Genomic DNA, 24,535 nt, shown 5'->3' with positions numbered 1-24,535 from the left:
GTCAATATCTAGGGGTAGGGAATATGAGGAAAGGGGTAGGAAGGCAGGGTGTGAGGGAAAGTCTTGCAAAATCTAAGCATGGGAAATAATGTCCCTAGCCAATGAACATGGATTTTATTGGGCTCTATTTGTAAATAAACCAAGGAAAAGAACTGGTGACTAGGACCAAATTTCTACTTTATGCTGGCCTTGAATATTTCTATTCCGTTGGCCCATGCATGAACCATTGTGCAGTTGATTCCAAACAGATGCACAGGCACCTGTTCTAACCAGACATTTCACTGGTTCATTTTTGTTTTCCTAAATCTGCTTTTCCAATAACCATTTCTTGTTCCTTCAAATTTGTTCAGTCATCAGACTTCCCTTCCTAGAATTTGAGTAATCACCCACTTATTTCTCTCTTACACTCATTTCTCTAATTTTAACTTCCTGTACAAACTTGGGAAGTAAACTCTATTCCAGCCCTAGCCCCACTGTTTGGGTAAAGGGCAGGAGAAGCTCAATGCTCAAGTTTACCTCAGGCACACTGATCCCTGGGTTTAGAGCAGATCATTCAACAGTATATTAATAATATATGCTCCATCCATCAGTAGGGGAGGAATTTCAAAAACACTGTCTTCCTACATTCTCACTAGCTGAGGCATGAACCTGTATAGACCAGCCTTCTGCACTCCCCACAGTATACACACTGATAGGCACATTGTATATTTACTTAATTTTATCATTAAATGATATTCCCTACCACTCCTTAATTCAACTTCAGTTTATAGCAAACTAATGCCATTCAGATTCCTAAACTTTGATAAAGAATCATGAATTCACGTTGCAGACTTTGACAAGCACTGCTAAATTTGGTCAATAATTCTCAGGATTTCAAGAGAGCTTTGTATCAAAATTTCTCTGTAAGAAGTTTCTAGACAGCCATTGCTATTCCCCCTTCAAGATAAAAGAAACTTAGTGATTGTTACTAACAGGAGAGATCCAAACTTGGAATTACTAGAATACAGTATCAGCTATCAGCAAAGCAGAAAAAGAAAAACTGTTTTATAGTATAATGCTACTGATCCACATAAATATAATCTGTGGCAGTATCTTTTTTTTTTTAATAGCAATTTCCCTTTCATGCTAATTTCCAGGTCTCGTCTTTCTCTTCTTTCTGTAGAGAGGTCCTCTCATTCCCTCCTGTACCTTCCTCAGCAGAACAATCTCTCCTCTTAAACATCACTTGTCCTCTCCTGTTACAGAATACTCACTTTTCCTGTGATCACATCCTTTACCATAAAACTTAACTTTTTAAACCTATTTACACAGAATAAAATAAGGCTTGTTGATGATGAAAATTATTTCACCACATTAACCCTGAATCCTGTTTCCATTGAAAACTGAGAACTCACTTATTTATATATTGTCTTACATGTTTGTTGGGCCATTTTTTGGGGTCATATACTGTTAATGTGAAACCTATATTAGATGCCAAGAATCCAAGAATCCAGGCAATATTTGTCATAGGAATGGACAACATTTTTTCTAGTGGTTAAAAAAAAAAAAATTTAATTGTCATGTAGACTATTTGATTAATCCAGACTCTTGACAGGTCATTGATATGGCCTAACCAGTTTTACATATTTGAAGAAAGAGAAAGTTCCATTTCCTTGGCTTTTATTTGATAATACCTTTACTCTGACTACTTTTTGGTGCATATGCTATACTGCATTCAAAGTCCTATATTGAAAAGGCTAAAAGTGAGATTTGATTTTATAATTAAAAAACTAAAAAAGTACAGCTGTCAAACTTAAAACTGGCTATACAAATATATCGGTAATTCTCTTGTGAAGTACTATTATATATGTAGTATAAAAGGTTTTCAATAAATGGGATCTGCCATTTATTGTAGCACATCTGCCACAATGTGCTAGATTTATATTGGTTTATCTGGATATGTACTCTTATATTATATTAGAAAATATATAGATATATAAATTTAAATATACAGATATATAAATTTAATATATATATTAAATATATACTAAATTAAATATATGCTAAATATATAGATATATAAATATATAAATTTATATTAGAAAAATATAAAAATTTCTGGGTGGGAACTCAGGAGACAACCTGACTATAAGACTTAAGTAAAAAATTCCTAAAAGGATTTTTTATGAGGAATGAGAGAATAAAACCAGGATAAAGATGTTAAAATTCAGAGTAACTGGGAAGAATACAAAGTAAGGCAAAGAAATAAATCAAGAACTCTGAAAAAAGCTTTAAATAAAAAGATTATAGAAATTAAAATTATTTTGCCCAGGGAAGAGGCATCAGACTTAAAATTATTACATTTTCATCTATCAAATACCATCAAATAATGAGATACAGTTTTAACTCCACTTCTGAACTTTTTTTAAAAATCAGTAATGGCCTATTTTTTAAAATGATATGTTAGTTGCAGGAACACAAGTTTTGTTTAGCAGTAAAAATAAAATATTTCCATTTTTTTCATGAATTTTTCTTGGGTTTGTGTCTGAATTTTAAAAATTCTTCAATAGAAAATGCTTTTGCAAAAGTAATACCAGACTTTCTCTAAATTATCTCTAATATTTTACTGTTAACAGCATTCAAGGGATGACCCACAATACACATGTATTTTCTGTGGTATAGATATATTAAATTTTGCCTGCATGACTGGTTAACTTTCTCATGAAATCTTTTCTATACTTTTTTTGCCATATTCTGGAAAATGTCCTGCTCCACCGGTTTAATTTAAGAATTAAAAATAAGAGAAATAAAAATATTACCTCTCATGTACTGCCTATTGAGAAGGTATCCTTAGAGTTATCCTAGAAAAACCTACAGTTTTAAAAATAAGTTAGTTTAAATTAATTTCTATATTTCTCTGGATGATCTTACATTTAATGTTCAATGTTTATAGAAGCTCTAGAGGAACAAAGTTATCAAAGTTTTTATTTTATGTTAGCCTGGATTGGCACCTGGAAGAAAAACTAGGCTAACTCAATTCCATTTTTCCATTTCTTTCTTTTTTTTTCTTTTTCTTTTTCTTCCTTCCTTCCTCCCACCTTTCTTCTTTCCCTCCCTCCCTCTCCTCCTCCTCCAGCTTCTTTTATTCTATACATTACTCAGTGCTCATCACTATAAGTGTATTCCTAAGCCCCTTTATCTATTTTACCCATCCCTTCCCTCCACCTCCCCTCTGGCAACCACCAGTTTGTATTTTAAGAGTCTGATTTTTGGTTTTCTCTTTTTCCCTTTGTTCATTTGTTTTATTTCTTTAAATTCCACATATGAGTTGAAATCTCATGGTATTTGTCTTCCTCTGTCTGACTTATTTCACCTAGCATTCTACCCTCTAGGTTCATCCATGTTGCTGCAAATGGCAAGATCTCATTCTTTATACATCTGAGTAATATTCATATAGATAGATATAAATATAGATATATACACCCCACATCTTCTTTATCCATTCATCTGTGGATGGACATTTGGGTTGCTTCCATATTTTTGCTGTCGTAAATAATGCTGCAGTACCATAATGCTTTGATTACTACAGCTCTGTAGTGATCTTGAAGTCTGGGATTATGATACTTCAAACTTTGTTCTTCTTTGTCAAGATTGTTTTGGGTATTCAGGATCTTCTGTGGTTCCACACAAATTTTAGTATTACTTGTTCTAGTTCTGTGAAAAATGTGGTTTGTATTTTGATAGAGATTGCATTACATCTGAGGATTGCTTTGGGTGGTATGGACATTTTAACAATATTGGTTCTTCCAAACCATAAGCATGGAATATCTTTGAATAGATACTAACTCAATTCCATTTCTTTTTATACTTCATCTGTATAGCTTGAGTAGACTATGGCAAATGTTTTTGTGGGTTTTGTTAAGAACCATAATTCAGGAGACTTATCATTCTCGAATTAAGTTTCTAAAAGCAACTGAAAGTTTATCTCACTATAAATATTTCTTATTCATATGTGAATATATTTGCAATTTTAAATAAGTTTCATTAATCAAGATTTCTAATTTTTATTAATCCACTTATTCAATCATCATGTATGTTCTGAGGATATGTTATATATCAGCAGACACGAAGTTAAAAAAAGATTAAAAAGACAGCCCCTGCCTGCAGGATCTCAAACCAAGGGAAGAATGGCAAGAATAAACAGGCAATAAGTGAAGTGAGCTCTGAAACTACAGAGGATGGACACTTTACAAAGATCAGGGAAGAATTTTTGGAGGAGATGGAATCTAAATTCTGTTCTGAAGGATGGGGATACTAGTTATTCAGGCAAAAAAAAGGGCGATGGGAGAGGGTGTGACAGAGAGTGTTCTAGAATAAGACAGTGACAGGGAACAAAAAGGCTATGGTACATTTAGAAGTATGGCTGGGGCATGGAATGCCAGGAAAGACTGTGTTGAAAAATGTAACTAGAACCTTTAATGCTATGCTAACCAATTTTGTATTTTATCCTCATTCTAATGGGGAGCCACAGACTTATCTTAAGCAGAGCAGGAATCTATTCATCTTATATCATTTTGGAGGCAGAGGGGAGAAGAGATTAGAGAAGGGCTAGACTGAAGTTTGAGAAATCCATTGACTATGCTTATTTTTTACTTCCTTAAAATATTACATCACCATGCTCTATTTTACTCTGAATCCACAGAATCTACATATACCTGTCTTTTAAACACACATGCTTTCATATTCCTAAGTTACCTCTCGCCTACTTACACTAATGACCTAAAACAACAATATGTTCTCAGACGCTGTGAACAACAGCCTGCAAGGTGTCTCATTTCCACCTTTAAATTTACCTTTAAGTTTAGGGGCGCCTGGGTGGCTCAGTCGTTAAGCATCTGCCTTCGGCTCAGGTCGTGATCCCAGGGTCCTGGGATCGAGCCCCGCATCAGGCTCCCTGCTCTACAGGAAGCCTGCTTCTCCCTCTCCCACTCCCCCTGCTTGTGTTCCCTCTCTCGCAGTGTCTCTCCCTGTCAAATAAATAAATAAAATCTTAAAAAAAAAAAAAAAATTTACCTTTAAGTTTAGGTTTCAACCTCAGAGTTGCAATGCAATGATGTTTCATTATCAGATGAGAATTATGTCATAATGAATATGATACTTCTAATTAGTGGACAAAGTTTGGAAATTTGTGGATGACTTATTTGTGTTATAAAGTGAGGAGGTTCAAGGCTATACCCAAAAAATAATATGACGTCCCTGTCATTCATACGCCATTTCTTGAATGGGGGGAAAAAACGTGTAGTGAAGAGGAGATAGCTGTCAATTTTATAATTTTGAACATCCTGAGGCCGCTCTTTTTTATGTACTCATGGGAGTAAATTGGATTTATAATCATATTTTGGAAGGTGGAAAGATTAACTGAGATTAAATAATTGAATAATACTAACAATTTATAGAAAGCTTATTGTTTGACAATCACACTGTTGAATGAGCTTATCCCTACTGCACAGGTTAGGACAGGAGAAGGGTTAAGCCATTTGCCCAATGTCACCCTGATTCTTAGGTGGAGAAGAGAGACATGGGTTTCAAAACCACACAATCTGGCTCAGGAACCACATTCTCAAACTCTGATCTATAATGGAAAGTAAGCACAATAAAACAATTACTTACTTTAAAAGAATCCTTAAAACTATAATAAGTAAGCTACAGGCCTCAATCCCCAGGCTGCTCTCTTAACAGCACATCTTATTTCAAGATGAAATGTTTAAAAGCTGTCACTGTGTTGGCAATTCTTAAATATGCCAGAGAACTGGGCCATTTCTTTAACTCATAGCATTTTAGTAATAAATTAGGAGGTCTAATGTGTACAATTTTCTACAAAACTCAACAAAATAATTTCCATTTTGAATAAAAAAATAAATGGGGATCATCATTTTAAATGTTTTTTTTTTTTTAATTGGACCTCCAATATTGCTTTCCATCAATTCAAACCTATACAAATTTCTCTAAATCAATGTATAATTTTGAATCTTAGAATTTTTAAGCTTCAAAGCTCTTGGAAATCATACGATACAATACTTCCATGACAAAAGTGAATCTCATAAAAGGTAAATAAATTGTCATGGTCACACACAGGTGATGGACCAACTTGAATTGAAAATATAGTTGGAGTTATCTGAATCAAGTGGATAGTTGGGAAAATAAAAAAGAGAGAAAGATGTGAGTGTAGACTGGTTCCATGTAGAAATCTATAATCATTTGGTTAAAAATCTAGGCATTGCCATCAGAAAGGATAAATACCTACTATTTACATCGACATGGGTGGAACTGGAGGGTATAATACTAAGTGAAATAAGTCAATCAAAGAAAGACAATTATCATATGGTTTCACACATACGTGCAATATAAGAAATAGTGCAGAGGATCATAGGGGAAGGGAGGGAAAACTGAATGGGAAGAAATCAAAGAGGGACACAAACCATGAGAGACTCTTGACTCTCTGGGAAACAAACTGAGGGTTGCGGAAGGGGAGGTGGGTGGGGGAATGGGGTAACTGGGTGATGGGTATTAAGGAGGGTACATGATGTGATGAGCACCGGGTGTTATACGCAACTGATGAATCATCGAATGCTACATCTGAAACTAATGATGCGCTATATGTTGGCTAATTGAATTTAAAAAAAAAAAAAATCTAGGCAGAGTAATTGAGAAAAATACCAGCTATTTCTCCTCCCCTATTCAAATATACAGCTGTTTCCATTTAATAGATAACACAAAAGTAGTATCAAAAAATTCAGTATTTTATCATTGGAAATAAACTTTGTTCTCCTTCAATGCCTTGCTACATTAGAGTGAAGTATGCTTTACAGGAGTATAGCCACTTTAATTTCTTCTAGGGATTTATTATCCAAAGGATACAGAGAACTAAAAACCAGGATTTTAAAGCATATATTATTTGTAGAAGCATTTTTGAATCCCATTAATAAGGATATTACTCAATTTCTAAAATATCGCTAACATTCAAATTATAGATTCTTAATAATTTCACTATTAAATTAGACACCACCAGAAAATCATAATAAACAGAAGCACCCTACAGTATTCATAAAAGGAAAGTAGTGGAGCTCCCTCTATTGAATTATAGTTGAGAAAATGTGCTTTGTATATAAAATCATAATTTTATCATCAAAATTATTGTAATAGTAAAATTTTTTCTCTTTCTAATGTCTAATATCTTTCAAATTATAGAAACACATACACAATATCAATTTCTAAGGATAATTTTATAAACTACAGATGTCCTTATAATTTTAGAGTGTATATTCTTTCTTAATAGTTTTGGCTTGCAGGAATCACATTTAAGATTATAATTTTCAATTTGTGGGGCTTTTTTGTTTGTTTGTTTGTTTTCCTTGAGTTGATAAAACTGAAATTGCTTGACAGATATTGGGACTATGAAACATTTTAATAAGAATATGAAGTCCAACTTTGTTATGGAAATCCCCCAAAATGTACTTAGATGGAACTGAAATATATCTTCCAGTCAGTAAAGTGAGGTATTTTCACATATTTTTCTGGTATGAATAAACTGACATTATTATAGTTTTATGATTACTAAAAAATGTGATTCATAACAATTATTGGTTGAGAGTCCACTATGTGTCAGGCTCTGAGAAATGCTATACACTCCATTACCTTATTGGGATATCTGTATCAAATGAACTTGGTAATATCGTTATCCTCATATTACAAATCAGAAAACAGATACAAGAGCTAGAAAATCAAACTAATGCTCAGATCCACCACCCAAGCCCTGGGACTCTGGTGCAATAGAGCCTAGGCCATGTATTGATAGTCTGTGAAATCTGTGAGCACTGACATTCCATAAAAATTAAGCAGAGAATTATTTTTTTTAAATATCATAGAGGTATAACCGTACTATCTACAATAAAATCACTATTCAGGCAGTTCAAATCCTTTCTAACCAAATATTTTGGATCAATTCTAAAAAATGATAACCTCTAAGCCATACCCTGAAACTCTACTCTTTTTTTATTGTTTTATCATTTATTTTAGAAAGGAGACATATTTCTTATCAGCAAAGAGAAAAACAACTGAGCAGATGCAGGTTTTGTTTTAATAAACAGATACTTATTTGTCATTCTAGTGTGATAAGAAAAGCCATTTATCTCATACTAAACAGTCATTTCCAAAAGAAATTTTCTATTTGAGAACCAGATTACCATCCACTGGGGTTGGGTTGAGTAAAGGATTAATCCAACAGGGTAAATCCAAATATGTATTACATTTTACTCTTAGATCTGATAGCAAAAGCATTACTCATATTTAGAGCCAAGCCCATCTCTGCAAAAATATAAAACCTATGTCTTATAACCAACATAAGCATTTTTCTTGGGAAGTGTCATAGCTATCACCAGGTAGAGAAAATGCTTGCAGAATAAAGTATACATGCCACAAGTTGAAATATTTAAAACTAAATGCTAGGTAGAAACTGCTTTATTTTTGAAATTAGTTTATGCATACTAATATTAATTCCATCATGAATATTTGTTGCCTTGTTTAAAAAATATATTCTCAGCACATACTTGTTGAAAACTCTTCATAGACATATTGTTATATTTTTTATATAGAAGTTGCAATAAAAATATGTTTTACTCTTTCCCATAATAGGTCTAAAAATTACAGGGTAAAACATATTTAATGGCACTAAATTTACAGAAGATGATACTTTTTATCCACTAGTAAGTGGATAAAATTTTGAGGAGCCTGTTAAAACACACTTGTTGGAAGAATTAAAATATGACTTACTTAAAAATAACTGAATCTGTTTAGTAAGACCTATTATGCAGGGTTTACAAAATGGCATTAGTCAATCTGCCTACACAATGTATATTTACCTACAATGAATTAACACAAATATTTGGAAACCATTTTTGTAATATAAAACAATATCAACTATTCTTAAGGCTCATATGTTGTTGTCTCTTAATCCACTGTTTTAGTTAATCTGATCCCATTGAGTATGAATCTTCCAAAATGAAAGGAAATATGAACTTCCATTTACACAGTTCATGTTCTAAAAGTTAGCCATCTTATGTGGAAAGAGCGATGATAATAATTCATTATAAATGCACTTATTTCACCCATTTTCAGCCCCAATACATGCATCATAAATTTAAGCACCAAACTATCTAAAGCTTTTGCCTTACATGTGAGCATGTGTGTGCCTATTACTCTTATAATTCTCATTTTTCCCATTGTTTTAAATAAAGAAGAATCAACTTATTATCCTGTTTTTTTTTTTAAGTTATACTTTCTCCATAAGTCTGTACTATTAATATGAGGGAGGGGCATCCCCATATGCTCTTGTTGGGATTCTAAAGATATATACTCTTTTTTAATTGAAAAATAACATACAGCATTGTATTAGTTTTAGGTATATAACACAGTGATATATGTCTATATTGCAAAATGATTATCACAAGTTTAGTTAACATCTCATCACCACACAGTTACAATTTTTTCTTGTGATAAGAACTTTTAAGATCTTCTCTCTTAGCAGCTTCCAAATATACAATAAAATATATACTCTTTGAACTGTAATTTTAGAATTTCTTCCTAAATGAAAAACGCACATATTTTTTGACTCATCAATTTCACATTCAGAACATTTCCTACCAACGTAATGGCACATATGAACAAGAACATATATTAGGATGTTCACTACAGTCATGTTTGTAACAAAAAAGACTGGAAACAGTCTGCATTTCTAAGAACTGGGGAAATGGTTAAATGGTGTGTACAATAAAATCCAAAACACCTTCAAAAATGAGGTAGAGCTATATGTGCTGATATGGGGTAATCGCTAACTCTCCAAAATGTGATGTTAAGTAGAAAAGGAAAGGTACAAAATGGCATGTATAGTATGTTCCCACTTGATTTTTTTAAAGGGGGGAAGTATATATGCAAATATTTACTTGTATATGAGTATTTGAATAAGATCAAACAGACCCTCTCTGAACCCCTCAACTGGTGAGTAAATTAGGGAAATCATAGGAAAAGTATTCAAAGGACTTCAAAGAATTCCTGGTGACCTCCAGGAGTTAGAAGCCATGTTCCTTCCCATGTTGACATCTTAACTCATGCCATTCCCTCAGCCCATATCTTCTGCTTGATTATTCCTCAGCACATACTTCAGATGTTACTTCCTGAAAGAACGTTGCCAAATTTTTCCTAAAGTCCAGGCCAAGTCTGGCCATTCTGATGTAAAATGCTCTTTATTTGTCCTTGTAGTACCTAGCAAAACTTCTAGCAAATTATATCATTAGTTGACTGATGTCTATTTCCCAGAGAGAACATAATTTCTTGGTGTGACAAGACCTTAACTGTCTAGTAGTTAGTTTTATTGCAGTATCCCCAGCACCAAGCACAATGCTTTGCACATACTGAGCACTCAATAAACAATTACTGAATGCTGTTATATATGCTGAATGGTTAATTTCCATGAGTATTTTAAGTTTTTATTTTAATTCCATTTAGTTACCATACAGTGATATTTTAGTTTCAAGTTAATTTACATGAGTTTTAATCTTGGACTGGCCAACAATGTGACACTTAGGCAAGTACCTAAGTAATTTTAAGGTCCTTTTTACCTCCAAACCTTGAATCTATGAGTTTAGGCATAAATGAAACTAAGAACATTGTTGTCTCAAAAAACTGGCTAATTTGCTATGGAATTTTAGGTAATCTTTTAACCTCTGGCTTCATCTATCTCAGCTGTCAAATAAGAGAACTGAACCAGTTGAACGTCCAAGGCATTTTCTCATTTTTTCCAACAATACCTCTTCTATTACATTTTACTTCTGATCATGATTTGCATGCCTTTAACCCTGCAAAATTGTGTGCACTCTCTCCCTCTCCCTCCCTCCCTTTCTCTCTCTTCTCTTTCCTTCTTTCTCTCTCTCTCTCTCATACACACACACACAAACTTTCCATAATTTTATTTCAGGGACGATAAGGGTTCAGCCATAGGATAGTGGTTTTACTGACACTGCTTGAGCCTCTATAATCTCTCATATTCTCTCATAGGATCTAGAAGAGGAAGGTGTAAACAATGAAGATGGGGCTAAGTAAGGACAGTTGCTGCTGTCACATCCCCCACTGGTTGACTGACTGCAAAAATGGTACTAATTCTCTCTCCTGCGGTTTATCCACACTATTTGCCATGTTTTTTAGCTCCTTCCATTCAGTAGGAGGAGATGATTTCCCCACCCTTGAATCTGAGCTGGGCTTGGGACTTGTCTTCCCCAACTGATTGTGGCAGAAGTGATGGTTTGCCAGAAGAAGCTTTCCATATTTCTGCTTTCTCTTAGAACCTTGCTTCCACCAAGAGACTAAGCCTAGGGAAGCCTATTAGAGAATGACAGACCATGGAGAAGAGTCAATTTTCCCTGAATGACGATGAGCCAACTCCCAGAAGCAAAACTGCCTAGCCTGCCACGCAGCAAATTATAGTAAAATGAAGATACCTAACTAAAATCAGAAAAACACCCAACTCTCCAGACTAAGTTGCCAGAATGCAAAATAATGAACTGCATAAAGTGGTTGCTGTTTAAACCACTATGTTTTGGAGTGCTCTATCACACAGCCTAGTTAATTGATATACTTGGTTCAAAAATTTAATAACAGTAGCTACACATGTTTTTATGTTCTCTTCTTGATTTGGAACTAGGTAAATTCCATACCCATAAACCCTCCAACCATTAGGGAAAATACTCGGAAATGTGCTGACAAGAGTTTTAGCCACAGTGACCAATACCCTCTCTCTTCATTCGGCCTTATTAATGAGGACCAAACCACGGCATCCTTTACTTTGTGTGCTTAGATAATATTCTCTCAACCTTTCCTACCTCAATTCCCTTTTGGGGTTTTCTGAGTACCTGAAACATTTACATAGATGGACCAAATAACACATGGGTGCCTGATTAGGAATAGTCAGTCTCAGCACGAATTGTCCTAGCCATATTGTTGGTCCCAAGTCAGGTCACCAGTTGTAACTGACACAACTGTAGCTCACATGTACAAAAAGACTTAAGAGCTTCCTTCAATTGTATATGTATCCCTGATAATTATTTTCAAATCCAATTAATAGTGGAGCTACTGAGAAACCTCAAACAAGAACAGAATGGGAATTGTGCAAAATGGCTGAGAAGGAATTTCAGGATCAGACTGAAATCAGCCTTCCCTAGATAAGAAGTATAGCTTCCAGGTGAATTTCAAACACCATTATTCTCTTGGTATCTCAGGTCAATTTGGTTTCCATTCCAAATATGGGATCCTTAATGTTTTACACCCACTACAATATTCTAAGGTTCCAGGCTATAACCTCACATCTCTCCTATACTGGACATTAAAAGGGCTTGTGGCCTCTTATTGGTATTTCATTGTACCTGATTTAAAAAAAAAGGTTAGAAATATGCATTTTGTCAGGATGACAGTACTTATAGTTAAGTAGTCTAAGACCGACATATCAACAGGCACGTCATTAATAATCATGGTGGCTATATAATTTGTCATCCCAACTGCACTTTTGAGGGTGAAATAAGGTACCATTAATAATTGAATCAGGACATCAGGATAAACCAGGACGGTCGTGGCTATAATGGGATGTATGGCTCATGGAGTAATAGAGAAGGCAGTTTTAGGGGAAAAAGGTGGGGGGGGGGGCGGGCAGGGCTGGCTAACAAGCCAGAGAAGGTGGACAGAGGTCTAATTTCTGATTAATCTATTCTCCTGCAGTTTAGTTTCATTATGTTGCAATACTATGAATTCTTAGACACAGGCATGTTCATTGAAATACTTCAACTCAAAGTCAAATTAAGTAATCCTTTGATTAGAATTGTTTTGGGTTGGACCAATTTCCCCTTGAATGTAATGGATAATTGAGAACTGACTGGATAAATAAGAGAGTAAACACTAAAAGCTAATTTCATTCTTGGAACATACACTACAATAATGGACTATGATAATAGGTTACCATAAAACAAAACTGAATACCACAGCACATTTAGAACTAGTCCTAGCTGAAATATATATGATATTACATCTAGTAATAAGGTGGGGAGGGAAGCATATAAATTCTGTTACTTAAACAAAGAATCAACTGGATGGAAATATCAATGACTCTGAATATATAATAATAGTTTGTACACCATAAGGATACTTGTAATAACTATAGGATTTAACCTCATCCAATAGTCTATAATATCCTCTTCTTAAATATAAAAGACATACGTTAGGGGAGCCTGGGTGGCTCAGTCTTTAAGTGTCTCCCTTCGGCTCAGGTCATGATCCCAGGGTCCTGGGATTGAGCCCTGCATTGGGCTCCCTGCTCAGCGGGAAGCCTGCTTCTCCCTCTCCCACTCCCCCTGCTTGTATTCCCTCTCTCGCTGTCTCTCTCTGTGTCAAATAAATAAATAAATAATTTTTTTTTAAAGATTTTATTTATTTATTTGAGAGAGAGCGAGAGTGAGAGAGATCACAGAAGGAGAGGGGGAGGGAGAAGCAGACTTGCCACGGAGAGGAGAGCCCAATGCGGGGCTGGATCCCAGGACCCTGAGATCATGACCTGGGCTGAAGGCAGACACTTAACCGACTGAGCCACCCAGGTGCCCTATACATGCTATTTTATCATAGCTGCACCTATGTTGCTTTCCTGCATATTTGGGATATACATGCATGTGTTTGCTTGAGTTAACAGCTTTAGAGAGCTAGAGCTCTTTGGTGATGTTTTATTCTAAATAAATGGCCAGAACAGAAAGAAATGTGTTTAAGACTATGAGACAAGGAGATTATAAAGCATTTAAGATACTGTATGACAAAATACTGCCATCTAACACCAAGTTATGCAGACAACTTAGTGTTCAATTTTACAAAGGCCTATGTTTAGTGACATGAAAACTTGAGGGAAAAAAAGAAAAAGGAGAAAAAAGAAAACAGACATTTTTGCCTGACTTAAAAAAAATGGTCACAATGATAATTAAATGTAATAGTGCTTTTCTATTAATAATATAATAAAAGTCTTAATTAATATAGCATGTTTTAGTTGAAAAATTCAAAATGCTGAGCAAGGGAATTACTAATTTCATCAAAATCAAAACCATGCATTACAAAGGAAGAAAATTTTACAAATGGGAAATAAGAAGGAACAGAAAAATAGCTTTCCCAAAGTCAGAACATTCTTATACGGCATAACTGAAAACTGAACACATGAGTGCTGACTCCAATAAAAAAAAATAATAATTTCTGGTAACACTCAAGACTATTAAAGTAGGTTTTTATTCATTTTCCTCTTTTTAATAAGTTAACAGCAAACAAGCATTCTCTTCCAAAATTCTATTTAAAAAGATAAGTTAGATAAAAGTCCAGAAAAGTTTGGAATTTTGTCACAAAAATATTTTGGATTTGTATAGATTTTAAAACCACAGGAAAACTTTACAATTTTCTATTTCCTTCTATATTGCACTTAAAACCAACTATTTTGTTTAGGGGCATCTTTAGGATGTACACACAGGCTTTGTCACATGAGCATATTAGCATCAACGATCACTTACATTTCATTCTAGGAAACATATATGCAGTTTAAATAGAGGCAATCTTCCAGGAGAGATGGGTTACCCTAATGGGGTTTTTTGAGACCTAAAAATCTTTCCCACTGTTGGGGTTTCTTTTCCCAGGACAGTGAGATACTAATTCCTCTCTATCACACTTTTTTTTTTTTTTTTAATAGCCCTGTTCAGGCCTGGAGGACTAAGCACAAGATATTATAATGGATTTATACAAGTAGGAAAAAAGATGGAAAATTCGCAATTGGGTTCCACTGACATTTTCTAGCAACACAATTTATATGAACTGTATCCATTCAGTCTGTCTGAAAGCATTAGAAAAATACAATTGGATAATGACTCTGCCTTGCCCAAATCAGTTACCTTAAGTCATTAGAAACAGTTTTGATCTAAAGAGATCTCAGAGAATAGATCCTTAGTCCACTGTTTTACTTACACATGAGAGAGCCAAAGCCCGAGTATGTGAAATAACTTGCTCAAGTGCCCAAAGGTGAATGATGTTGAGCCAAGCCTAGAAAAGCAGTTTACTGAAAATAGTACCCCATTAAGTTGTAAATTGCTATTGGATTAAATAGACCATCAAGGAAAAAGCAATATTTACTGGTAACTAAGCAGTTTGCAGTTTGCAGCTTTTAAATTAATAAATTTTGGTAGTCCCACATCAGACAGTCTGCAAGGACATTATTCGAGTTGATGCTTTCCCCATGGCCTATTGAGGTAAAACTGAATGTGTTGAGAACATAATATCTCACTGTGGGGGGTGGGAGGGGAGAAACTTTAAGTGTGCTTATGTCTTGGAATTAACCTTGTATCAGTGAGAAATTAAGAAAAATTCCTGAGAGGGGTGCACACAAATGACCCATGAGAAGAAACAGTTAACTGCAGGGCCCCACCTCCTTGTTGCAAATAATCAAGGAAAGCATTTTTAAAGCAATGCAAAATGTCACCACAGGCTGACGCTCTTTCTACAAGGATAATGAGATTCCTGTTTCCTCGGATGCTGAGCACTTACTTCATTGCCTTTATCTCCGAATTCAGTTTCTGTGGTTCAGGCATATTCTCCCCCTCCCTTCAAAACAGGTAACATGTCATGCCTGAACCATATCAATGACTACTTGGCAACTACAGACCAAAAGACCTTCAGGAACAGTTTCACAACTCGAATTTTTGTTCTCTAGGTCTCGACACATTACTACTAAAAGTGCTCCGGAAATAAAGGGCTGCCGGCGGGTAAGTCAGTTAGTCTCTTTGGTTAAGCCGGCCATTGGCACTGCAGCCCCACCGGGCTCAGCTATGCAGAGAGCTCCGAAGGAGGCGCACTTCCCTTGCAGGACTTGGGTCCTGAGTCTGGACAAGGCGCTTTTAGTGCCACAACCCTTTCTTCTAAAAAACACAGTGACATGGCACCAAAAATTCCGCACATATGCCAGCCCGATAAATTCAAGGAAACCACTGATGTGAGGGTCTGAGGTTTCTGACCCTCAGATCAGCCGAGGTCGGCAGCGCGGCGAGAACACTACCCGCTCACCGAAAGCGCGCAGCTGGGTACTGGTGGAAACGCGAGCTTGCCACTCCAAAAGAATCCCGTAGAAGGAAGTCTGAAAGCGGAACCTTTCCCTTTTTAGCAGTTAAATGTGAGGGAATATCTGTCCCCCGAGGTGGCTCAACGGAAAATAAATCCCAGAGCGACCGCACGGGAAAGGGAACTGGGCGTGTGCGAGTGGTCCCGGGGTGTGGGTGTAGGTGAGACTGCACCCTCAAAATGACGAGAGGGTTAAACTGAAAACCAACTGTGGGAGGATGGATCTTTGCATTTTACCAACGACCTCACCCCATCAACTCTCGTCTCCCCTCGGCTCCAGAGTGAGTACCCTTCCCTTCCAAATGGGGCAATGGGATCTTGAAAAAGTGAAATACACAATGTGCCAAAGTCAAGGGGGTCTCCCCTTCCCACCACCGGGTGTTCTTACCCCACCCCACCTGCTTTAAATCCGGTTCTACTCGCGTTTCACAGGCTCCGCCCCAGAGCCAGAGATTTGTCACAGATGATTCTTTCTCTAGCCTCAGAACTGCAGGTGAGCTCATTACCTCACACAGAAATGTAACTTTATCATAAAGAGATCCGGAGAGGGCACCCCCCCACCCCCGCATCACCACCACTAGCGACACAGTAGCAGCAGTTCACAAACACTTGTGATCTTCAGACTCTAGCCCCCAGCCTCACTTTCCCTCTCTTCCTGGGAGAGATCCAGAGGCTTTCAAACCTGTTTTTGGCCTCAGTTTGCCAACAACTGAAAGGATGTGCAGAAATTAAAGATGCTAAAGGGAAGTAAGTCTTTCTTTAACAAAAACTAAAGAAAAGGGCACGAGAACAAACAGAAGCCGAAAAAAAAAAAAAAACAGGAAGTAGGAGTTTTACTTGCAAATTATCTACGAAGGGCTAGAGATAAAACTTCAAAGGGAGAAAAAAATTCCAAAAAATCCTCAAGTCTAGCGATAAAATGAACCTAATGCTCTATCAACTGACGGCAAACATACAAGATACCCTGTAAGGACCAACTCGCGTCAGCCGACCGCTGGGTCTCAGGATGACAGCCCCAGGGGCCGTCCCTAGGGTAGGAAAGGGATTCCCGACTAGATATTTCAGTAATTGGGGATTTTGCCTATTTTTCTTCTGAGGCCCAGTACATAACTAAAAACTGAGATTGAATCACAGGTCCTAAAAAATCCACAAATTGCTCACTAAGGTCTCAGAACCCTGGATGCCAATTCCAGCTCAGGCTGTGTTCTTTGCCTACCACCACTCATCCCTACAATCACTACCCACCCAGACAATGGGGGAGGGGGCGTTCAAACCATGATTTAAGCTGTAGGTTTTTAAGGGAGTGATCAAAGTCCTCCCTTTCTCTTCCACCCCTCCCTTCTTCACCTCTTACCGAGGGGAAATTACCAGGTGATTTAATGCGGAAAAGTGCCTGTTAACTGCCAGTTAACTGCCACCGAGCTAAGAGAACGGAAAACTGCCCCGAGAGCAGTGACGTGGACTTTGATATCCGGAGACTGAAGGAATTATCAGAGGGCAAGGGCTCGCCACCTAGGCGGGAGCCGCAGAGGGAAGGAGAGAGAACCAGACGAATCTCACGGGCCCCTGGAGCCCCAACCCCGCAGCACCCAAAGTTCCTGGAGATTTACCCAATGTCCCCAGCCCCTGCCCAAACTTGAGCCAACCGGCCGGGCCCAAACGTGCGGCACAGGTGACTGAACCCAGGGCCAGCTCTGTGCCCGCACCGCCGTCCCCTTACCTCCTCCACACGCCCGGGCGCACTTCCCGGGAGGTGTGAGGCCCTGGCCGGGGACGTAGGAAATTACCCCCGGCCCACGTCGGCCTGGGGCTGCTCTGAGGCCCCTGCTCACCTGGCCTGAGGACAGCGGCGGAGATCAAGAGGCAGAAGACTAGACGGCAGGAGGGGCCCGCCTTCGATTCCATATTCCTCCTCCTCCTCGGGGGCCACCGACAGAGTCCGCGCCGCAGGAGGGGGCGTCGTCCCCGGCCCCGCGCTGCCCGCGAGCTCGCAGGTCCGAACACAGGGGCAGCGGCTTCTCCCAGACTCACGGCCCCCCTGGGCTCTGGGCGCTGGACCTTCGGGTCTCCGCCGCAAGCAACTTTCCACCACGCAGTGCCCCAACTCTTCCTCCCTCTCCTTCAACACCTGCCCTTGGTCCCTGGGCTGCTCTTCCAGGCACCGAAGACCCTCTCTTCCCTGGAGACACTTGAGTATTTCAGAAAGGTGTACGTGGTTCTTTTCGGCTGGTCTGTTATTCTCCTTCTCCTGGAATAATAATAATAATGGTAGTGGCAGTGTGCATAAAAAGCCCGGTGCTAGAACGGAATCGCCTAGGGTGGCAACAGGGGCGGCGAGTCCAGGCGGTCTCCTCAGGTGGCAGAGCGGTAGCAGCGAAAGCGGCGGCGGCGGCAGCGGTCTTCGGGCTGCTCTGAGTGGAGGGACTGGAAGGCGTGTGTAAGCTGCCTTTCTCCTCCTCCCTCCCACCTCCCCCCCTCCCTCTTCTCCCCTCCCTCCTCTCTCCTCCCCGCTTCCCAGGACGCGGCGCCGAGCAGGTGGTTGGAGCACCGACCTGCAGCCTAGAGGCGCTGCAGGACCGAGTCGCAGACCCAGTCCGGCTCTGGCACTTCGCGGGGGAGGTGCTCGCTTGATCCCTGGGCCCCCGAGTAGGAGGGGCTTTCCCGTAGCTCCGCCCCCGGGGCCACTCTCGCCAATAGGGAGCAGACACAGGAGCCGCGCGCGCCGGGTGGGCCCGCGCGACTGCCTCTTTCCAGTGGCTCTACCGTCGCCCTCTCGGTGCGGACTCCCATTTCTTGGTGCCCACCCAGCCTCGCCAGGGTTTAAAAACCGCTTGCCCCAGATTTCTATTACAGTGGCTCGCTCCTCAGGGATTTTTTCGGCGGTGATGTTGCAGCCTCCATCTTCAATGGAAGAGTAGTGGGGCAGGACGGTGGGGGTGGAGAATTCACCGGGGGGAGGAGGGAGGAGGCGCGACTTGGGTCTAAGGGAGGGAGCGGACGAGGAAGAAAAGTCTGGAGGGCGTGGCGGAGGTGGACCCTCGCCTCCTGAGAGTTAACTGGAACAGCTGCTGGTCGGCCGGGGGCAATCCAAATACTGGGCTAATTCCTACCCCCCCCTCCCAACCCACCTCTCGTACATACCTTCTTTTGAAGGCAGATCACTTGAGTCGACTGCCCAGTACCAAATAGAAAATATTTACTCTTTCCGGGGGAAATTAAATGAGGAATTTCTAGACCATACTTCGTCACACGGATTTTCCCAGTGTCTACTTGCCAGAGCGTGTGTCTTTTTTTTATTTTGAATTAAGCGGCGATTTTTAAGTTACAAACAGCAAATCCTCTCAAGTTACTCAGATTAAAAGCCAGACTCCTCCTCGTCCGTTCCAGAAAGCCAGGCATCCCAGCAGATGGGCAGGCTTCTCTGGCAGTTTCTAAAGATTGAAACATCTCCCAGGCGGAACATCGGGAAACTGTGTCTTTTTCAGATCAGACAGAGACCATGAAGGAATATTTTTCTCTGAACTCCGGGGTGGAGCTGTCGGAGCCCCAAGTGGCTCTAAATCAGGGATACGGGATCACAACTCTCATCCCGGAAGCATAATAAAATTGTGGTCCCTGAACCACTTCGCCAGGGCATTAAATAGCCGTTCGTGCATCACAGGGTCACCTCTGTGTGAGGCTAGTCTCCAGCAGAGCATGTCAACTAGTAATCGTCACATACTGCGCTTTCATCAGAAGGCTTCTAGTCACCAGCTAGATGGTTACCCGGAGAAGCTTATTAAAACAAGCATACACATGCGCGCGCGCGCGCACACACACACACACACACACACTGTGATCGCTGAATTCTTTTATCTTTTTATGCTGGAAACTATTAAGCTCCATCTTCAGTTGTGATTTTTTGTCAAAAGCCTGCCTGTCTTGTCCTCCCGGTTCTCTTTATAGCAACAGTATTCTAGAGTAGCGCTTCTATTTTTCCTTTCAAAATAAGTAGTTTTTCCGGCTTGGATTTAACATTAACATTTTATTTGCATCTTGTGAACCAGTAGGAAGGCTAATGCTAGGAGACAGATGCCTTTTAATTCAGTGTTTCATAAGCTGAGTTTGAACTGCTAGCATTCCGAAGGGATCTCAGAATTCCTTTAGGAAATTGTTTTTCTTTTAACAGCAACTTTAAGTAGCTTCCACTACAGCAAATCATCCCAACTATATATTCAACCTGGATCCCCCACTCTATCTACCTGACCCCCTTTGTTTTGGGGTGGGAGTTAAAACAGCGTAATTGCTAAAAAGTAGATCTGCAAAAGACAGACTGACTTGGGCTCTAACATTCACTAGCAGCATGATCTTGGTCAACTCACTTAATCTCTCAAAGCCTTAGTGTCTTTACTTGTAAAAAGTGGTAACAATAGTGCCACCCTCTTGAGACTAGTGAGGATTAAGTGATATCACACAAATAACTGGCTAGGTATAATAGAAGGAGCTCTGGCTTTGGAAAGTAATCAGAGTCTAGTTAAAATCTCAATTAAAGTTTGGTGACATAGGAGAGTACCACCTTCAAAGGTATACGGCTAGATTGGATCAAAATACATTCTATAAATTAAAGATATTTTGCACACCCATGCACATGTAAGGAATTCTGAAAGCAACATATATACACACACATATGTGTATGTATAATACATATTTGTTTGTAGAGTCACTTGCTTCTAGAGTCCCTTTTACAGAGGAATATGTCCTAGTTTAGGAAAATACCTTGATAAGCCACTTGCAACAGAAACTCCAAAGGCTTTTAGTTATATATAGCTAAGGCCACAAAAGTTATGGCCATACTACTCTATATTAAACAACATAATAAAAATTAAAATAGGAATTACAAAATAATAAAAATAGGAGTTTAACAGGGGAGTGAAGGGGAAGATACTGAGAGAAAGGAAAGGACAAGGAACAAATCATATGAGTTTGGAAATTGTTGAAGGCCTCTAAATATACTTTAATTAAATAGTAACAGTTACTGATCACTTACTGTATGTTAGGTTATTCTAAGCGATTTATATGAACTAATGAAATAATTCCCCCCTCAAAAAAATCCTATGAGGTAGGTGCTGTTGGCATCTTCATTTTACTCATGAAGAAACTGAAGCCCAGAGACATGAAGGTCACATTATGATTGAGAGTAATAGTAAAGCCTCTTTTCTACCCCAGGCACTTTGATTCTAGATAATTCCAATGATATTTTACCAGCCAGTTTAGTCATGCATCAGAGCATCATAATGGCTACTTCTTACTACAAGAGGTCAGATGAATAATGTTCAGCCAGAGGAAAACATATTTGATTTTAGAGCTTCATCCCTATCCACTTTGCTCATCATTATCCACTTTGCTTATCAGAGATGTCTAACAAATTTATGACTTTTTTTTTGTTTGGGAGGCTTGATTGAGATATAAATTTCTTCATCTTCTGAAAACTTTAATAAAGTCTTCTACACTCAAACACATTTTCCTTAGGGAAATTAACTAATCAGGCAGTGCATCCTATCTTTATGAGCCAGGTACAGTGCATATGAGATGTCAAGGCCATTTCTAGACTGAAATAATTTACCATAAGCAAAAACTCAGAGTTAAGAAACTTGAGAATATAAGACCCACAAAATAATGTATTGAAGGGAGTATTTGTCCTTCGAAATCTAGGGAATGGAGGATTGGATCCACCTTATCTTGTTCTTAAGAGGAAGAACTTTTCCAGCTGTATCTGGATCACAATTGCTTTTTGTTACAACTGAGAATACATAGTATTCCAGTGATATTTACCAGTTTAGTCATGCATCAGAGCATGAAGCTGGGTACTTCTTACTACAAGAAATAAAATGAACAATGTTCAGCCAGAGAAAAACATACTTCATGTTACCAAGAACATCAAAAGAGTTTTGCATCTTCAGTATAAAATAAATCATCAGTCAGGACAGTACGTTCAAAGCAGTGACACAGCACAGTAGGCTAATTTCCTACTTGGAATCCATTGAGATGAGAATTTAGGACCCAGGACCCCTAAGGCTCAGACCAGGACCATTTGTCCTGTATTAAAACATTGACCAACAGTATGTGACAACATAGATCAGGCATGTGAACATTTGAAAAGTTGAGATGATTGTTTGCTGTTGTTGTTCTAATGTAAACAATTTCCCACTGGAAATGAAATTTCACCAAAGATGGCATTGGAGACTGGTGACATTTGTTCCTTCCACTTTATATCACAGTGCTCTGTGTGCCTTCCTAGTTTTTAAACAAAACTTGTATGCAGTTCAAGGGCATGCAACAAATCTAATTCACTTTCTTCCCCCCCCCCCCCGCCCCCATTGGTGATTACACATTTCTAGCTAATACTTTGCAAAAACATTGAGCACTCTATAAATATTTATGTTTGAATGAGAAAGAGTTGGATTTGTTTGTTTTTTTCCATAGAACATAAACCTTGAAACAAACTTAGAAAGGAGAATAATATAAGGAGATGAAAGGGGTTTCAACTGGATCTTAAATGATTAGACTAGTATGATTCTGGTATTAATTCCAATGTGTAGTTTTTTTCCCCACACCACCAATCAATTCTCAGACACTAGCTGCATGTCCTACAATTCAACTCAATTCTGACAGTAGCTACCTGGAGATAGCATCAGCCAGATGGAAGAGATACATACAGCAAGGTGTGTTGAGAAAGAGAGCAGAGCTTTCATGCTCTCTGATCACACAACTCTCCCCAAATCTCCACATATTCAACAACCTAGAAGCTCTCTGAACCCTGTCCTTTGGGTTTTTTGGAGGCTTCATTACATAGGCATGACTGATTAAATCATTGCCCACTGATGATTTAACTCAGTCTCTGAGCTCCTCACCCCTCCCAGGAGGGGTGGGACTAAAAGTTCCAACCCTCTAATCACCCGGTTGAGTCTCCTAGCAACCAACCTCCATCCTTAGATTGCCCCAAGGTTTTCCCAAAGTGACTCATTAACATAACAAAAGACACCTTTATCATTCTTATCACTTAAAAAATTCTGACTGGAATGGGTCCAAGACCAAATACATACTTCTTATGATAAATCACAATATCACAACTAGGTAGACTGAAGTTTAGGAAAGGCAAGGGGAATGAGTCAAGTCTTAGTCACTGTAATGAAAACTTTGAAATAGAAGTGAAGAAACTTAATCTACGGGAGGAAGAAAGTGATAAAAACTATTTGACATTAATGAGAATAAAACGTAAAAGGCCATGCCTCTTTGTTTAAAAAAAGGACGGGGTTGGGGGTTGGTAAGGGGAGGGCAGCATGCTGAGAATGGAAGCCTGACTAGTAAAATTTCTAAGTGACCAGGCAGGAGATGGGCCAGGACCTGGGTTAATGCACTGATGACAAAGATTGAAACAGAAGGCTAAATTGGATTTATATTAAGTCTAGGAAGATAAGACTAAAGAGTCGTAGAGATTATGTAGGTATAAGATAGAACTCTGTTTCATTTCTAGACCCCAAGATTTTTTAAAGTCAGTAGTTCCTCAAATCACTCTAGATATGGATTGGATGACAGACTGGTATTCATCCTACTAAGAAATATTCCCTTGAATTTTATTGTTTAATTTCAATTGTTAATAGTAATTAAATTTTGCAACTCATGTCCTCAATAATCTAGCTAATATTTATCCCTGGAGCTCAGGAGGGCAAAAACTTCCAAAGCCTATGGTAAACACTATGTTCTTATTTCAGACTGTAGATTGCTCAGTGTGTGGGTACAAAAAGAAATGCATAGCTATTTCAAAGTAGAAATCCACTTAGTCATTTTCCTTCTTGTCTTAGACATGAAGAATGGAGAAAAGAGTCCTAGCTAAGCTATTTAACCATGAAACTTAGCTATAACTATAAAATGAATGTCAAAAACTCTTAGTGTATCAAACTCTCATAATTCATTAGTGATTTCAGTAGGTGCATAAAACTTAATTCAAAAAGTATATTGGTTTATTTCCACCTTATAACTTGAGAGTTTCTCTTCAGAGTTCTCTGCATATTTTCAACTTTCAACTGAAATAAACGGCCCTTTCAGTTTTGAATAAGTAAAATGTGACTCAGAGTATGGTTATTCAGATGCTTCATACATTAAAGGAAATTTTAACTTGATTAATTCTCATGAAGTTTTCCAGAGTTATCTCTACTTGCTTTGTCATGTACCTACTAGTCATTGCAATCTGTGAATATTTCATTCAGGAATTTGAGGTGAACATATAATGACTATAGAAATATGAAAACAATGTATATTTGATTTTTTAAAACAAACAAATCACCATGGA

The 24,535-nt window shown here is 38.4% G+C and overlaps 1 protein-coding gene across 3 annotated transcripts in view; it reads right to left on the bottom strand.

Annotated features, from left to right (window-relative positions):
* ALCAM (activated leukocyte cell adhesion molecule) overlaps window positions 1-18,845 on the bottom strand; it is a 209,857-nt gene extending 191,012 nt beyond the window's left edge. Inside the window, exons 1-2 of one of the 3 annotated variants that reach the window (XM_032406458.1) lie at window positions 18,759-18,845; window positions 18,039-18,454 (exon numbers count right to left, since the gene is read on the bottom strand). In XM_032406458.1, the coding sequence (XP_032262349.1) occupies window positions 18,039-18,111 (73 nt within the window). In that variant the 5' untranslated portion in view covers window positions 18,112-18,454; window positions 18,759-18,845. Of the gene's footprint in view, window positions 1-18,038 lie in introns of all 3 variants that reach the window. The other 2 variants (XM_032406457.1, XM_032406459.1) reach the window with 2 other exon arrangements.
* Window positions 18,846-24,535: the final 5,690 nt, after the last annotated feature.

Source organism: Phoca vitulina, unplaced genomic scaffold (genome assembly GCF_004348235.1).
Source record: "Phoca vitulina isolate PV1807 unplaced genomic scaffold, GSC_HSeal_1.0 scaffold8, whole genome shotgun sequence".
Lineage (NCBI taxonomy): Eukaryota > Metazoa > Chordata > Mammalia > Carnivora > Phocidae > Phoca > Phoca vitulina.
This window is presented reverse-complemented; position numbering and strand designations above follow the sequence as displayed.